Consider the following 2,500-nt stretch of genomic DNA (forward strand, 5'->3'; position numbering starts at 1 on the left):
GGACTGTGCAAACTGGTGCATAAACACTGCACAGGAAGAGTTCCAGGTGAGTTGAACACTTGGTATGTATTAAAGGCCTGAATTGTTCCATCTCCAGAGTAGCTTCGTCTTGCGAACTGTGACTTAACAAATTTGGAAAAATGGTTTGGTTGTAGCTCATATCCTTGCACAATGGAACTGAAAGAGATTCACATTTGTGCCCTGGACCCTGAATACCAGACGCATCTGTAGAAGGTGACATTGGCTCTACTTCTGAAGTACTTACAGAGTGCACTAATGTCTTACCATCCCAACATTCCGTTCCATCTGGGTATCTGCCACATTCCAGAGATTCTGGCCACTGGAAACCAAACTTATTCATTTGACTTTCGCAACCCTCTTTTGCAGAGAAACATAGGCTTCTACAGGGAGGAACTGGTTGTCCTAGTGGGCTACACATTGGCGTATAAACACTACACAAAAAGGTCTGAAGATCTGGAGAACACTGCACCTTAACGAAAGGGAAGAACTGGTGGACTTCTAAACCTGCTTCTTCTTGTGTTGCATGATTGAGCAGGTTTGGGAGAATCGTCATGTTATAAGACAGACCTTTACATAAAGGTATATTTATAACCTCACATTTATCACTTTCTTCTTGATGGCTTGGATCTGCTGTAGTAGTTACAGTATTTGTTTCAATATCACCTACACAAAGCCCTTCTGATGGAAGCCTTTCACATTCAAATATTTCGGACAAAGACAGTCCCAGTCTCCTAATGGTAACTGCACACTCCCTCTTCGTAGCTAGACAAAGGCTTCTACAAGGGGGAAGTGGTTTCTCGAGGACTGTGCAAACTGGTGCATAAACACTGCACAGGAAAAGTTCTAGGTGAGTTGAACACTTGGCTTGTATTAAAGGATTGAACTGTTCCATCTCAAGAGTTGCTTCTTCTTGCGAAGAGTGTCTTAACAAATTTGGAAAAATTGTTTGGTTGTAGCTCATATCCTTGCACAAAGGAACTGAGAGAGACTCGCATTTGTGCCCTGGACCCTGAATACCAGACGCATCTGTAGAAGGTGACGTTGGCTCTACTTCTGAAGTACTTACAGAGTGCACTAATGTCTTACCATCCCAACATTCCGTTCCATCTGGGTATCTGCCACATTCCAGAGATTCTGGCCACTGGAAACCAAACTTATTCATTAGACTTTCGCAACCCTCTTTTGCAGAGAAACATAGGCTTCTACAGGGAGGAACTGGTTGTCCTAGTGGGCTACACATTGGCGTATAAACACTACACAAAAAGGTCTGAAGATCTGGAGAACACTGCACCTTAACGAGAGGGAAGAACTGGTGGACTTCTAAACCTGCTTCTTCTTGTGTTGCATGATTGAGCAGGTTTGGGAGAATCGTCATGTTATAAGACAGACCTTTACATAAAGGTATATTTATAACCTCACATTTATCACTTTCTTCTTGATGGCTTGGATCTGCTGTAGTAGTTACAGCATTTGTATCAATTTCACCTACACAAAGCCCTTCTGATGGAAACCTTTCACATTCAAATATTTCGGACAAAGACAGTCCCAGTCTCCTAATGGTAACTGCACACTCCCTCTTCGTAGCTAGACAAAGGCTTCTACAAGGGGGAAGTGGTTTCTCAAGGACCGTGCAAACTGGTGCATAAACACTGCACAGGAAGAGTTCCAGGTGAGTTGAACACTTGGTATTTATTAAAGGCCTGAATTGTTCCATCTCGAGAGTTGCTTCTTCTTGCGAACTGTGACTTAACAAATTTGGAAAAATTGTTTGGTTGTAGCTCATATCCTTGCACAAAGAAACTGAGAGAGACTCGCATTTGTGCCCTGGAACCTGAATACCAGACGCATCTGTAGAAGGTGACGTTGGCTCTACTTCTGAAGTACTTACAGAGTGCACTAATGTCTTACCATCCCAACATTGCGTTCCATCTGGGTATCTGCCACATTCCAGAGACTCTGGCCACGGGAAACCAAACCTATTCATTAGACTTTCGCAACCCTCTTTTGCAGATAAACATAGGCTTCTACAGGGAGGAACTGGTTGTCCTAATGGCCTACACATTGGCGTATAAACACTACACAAAAAGGTCTGAAGATCTGGAGAACACTGCATCTTAACGAGAGGGAAGAACTGGTGGACTTCTAAACCTGCTTCTTCTTGTGTTGCATGATTGAGCAGGTTTGGGAGAATCGTCATGTTATAAGACAGACCTTGGCACAAAGGAATTTCTATATATTCACATTTATCAGTCAAACTTTTAGTTGTAGATTCCAACGATTTAGTTACTCGAGTCGAACTAATCTGCAAATCAGACACATCATTCTTGTCATGTCCATTCCAGCATTCTCTCCCCTCGCCCTCGTTCGGAAATCTGTCACACCGAAGCGCCTCAGGCCACGGGGAAGTGGCGCTCGCGCTCTCCTCGCAGCGGTCCCTTGCTGCAATACAGAGGCTTCGACAGGGAAGTGTTGACACAAG

At 43.8% G+C, this 2,500-nt stretch overlaps 1 protein-coding gene across 1 annotated transcript in view; it reads right to left on the minus strand.

The window, feature by feature from the left end:
- Window positions 1-2,500, minus strand: part of LOC122254814 (uncharacterized) — a 3,792-nt gene that overhangs the window by 861 nt on the left and 431 nt on the right. The window contains exon 1 of the mRNA XM_043018667.2: window positions 1-2,500. This exon is cut by the window's left edge and continues 861 nt beyond it; it is cut by the window's right edge and continues 431 nt beyond it. Coding sequence (XP_042874601.2) covers window positions 1-2,500 — 2,500 coding nt within the window.

The sequence above is a fragment of the Penaeus japonicus genome, unplaced genomic scaffold, assembly GCF_977035675.1.
Source record: "Penaeus japonicus unplaced genomic scaffold, GWHDUDI00000001_assembly GWHDUDI00000033, whole genome shotgun sequence".
In the NCBI taxonomy this organism is placed as follows: domain Eukaryota; kingdom Metazoa; phylum Arthropoda; class Malacostraca; order Decapoda; family Penaeidae; genus Penaeus; species Penaeus japonicus.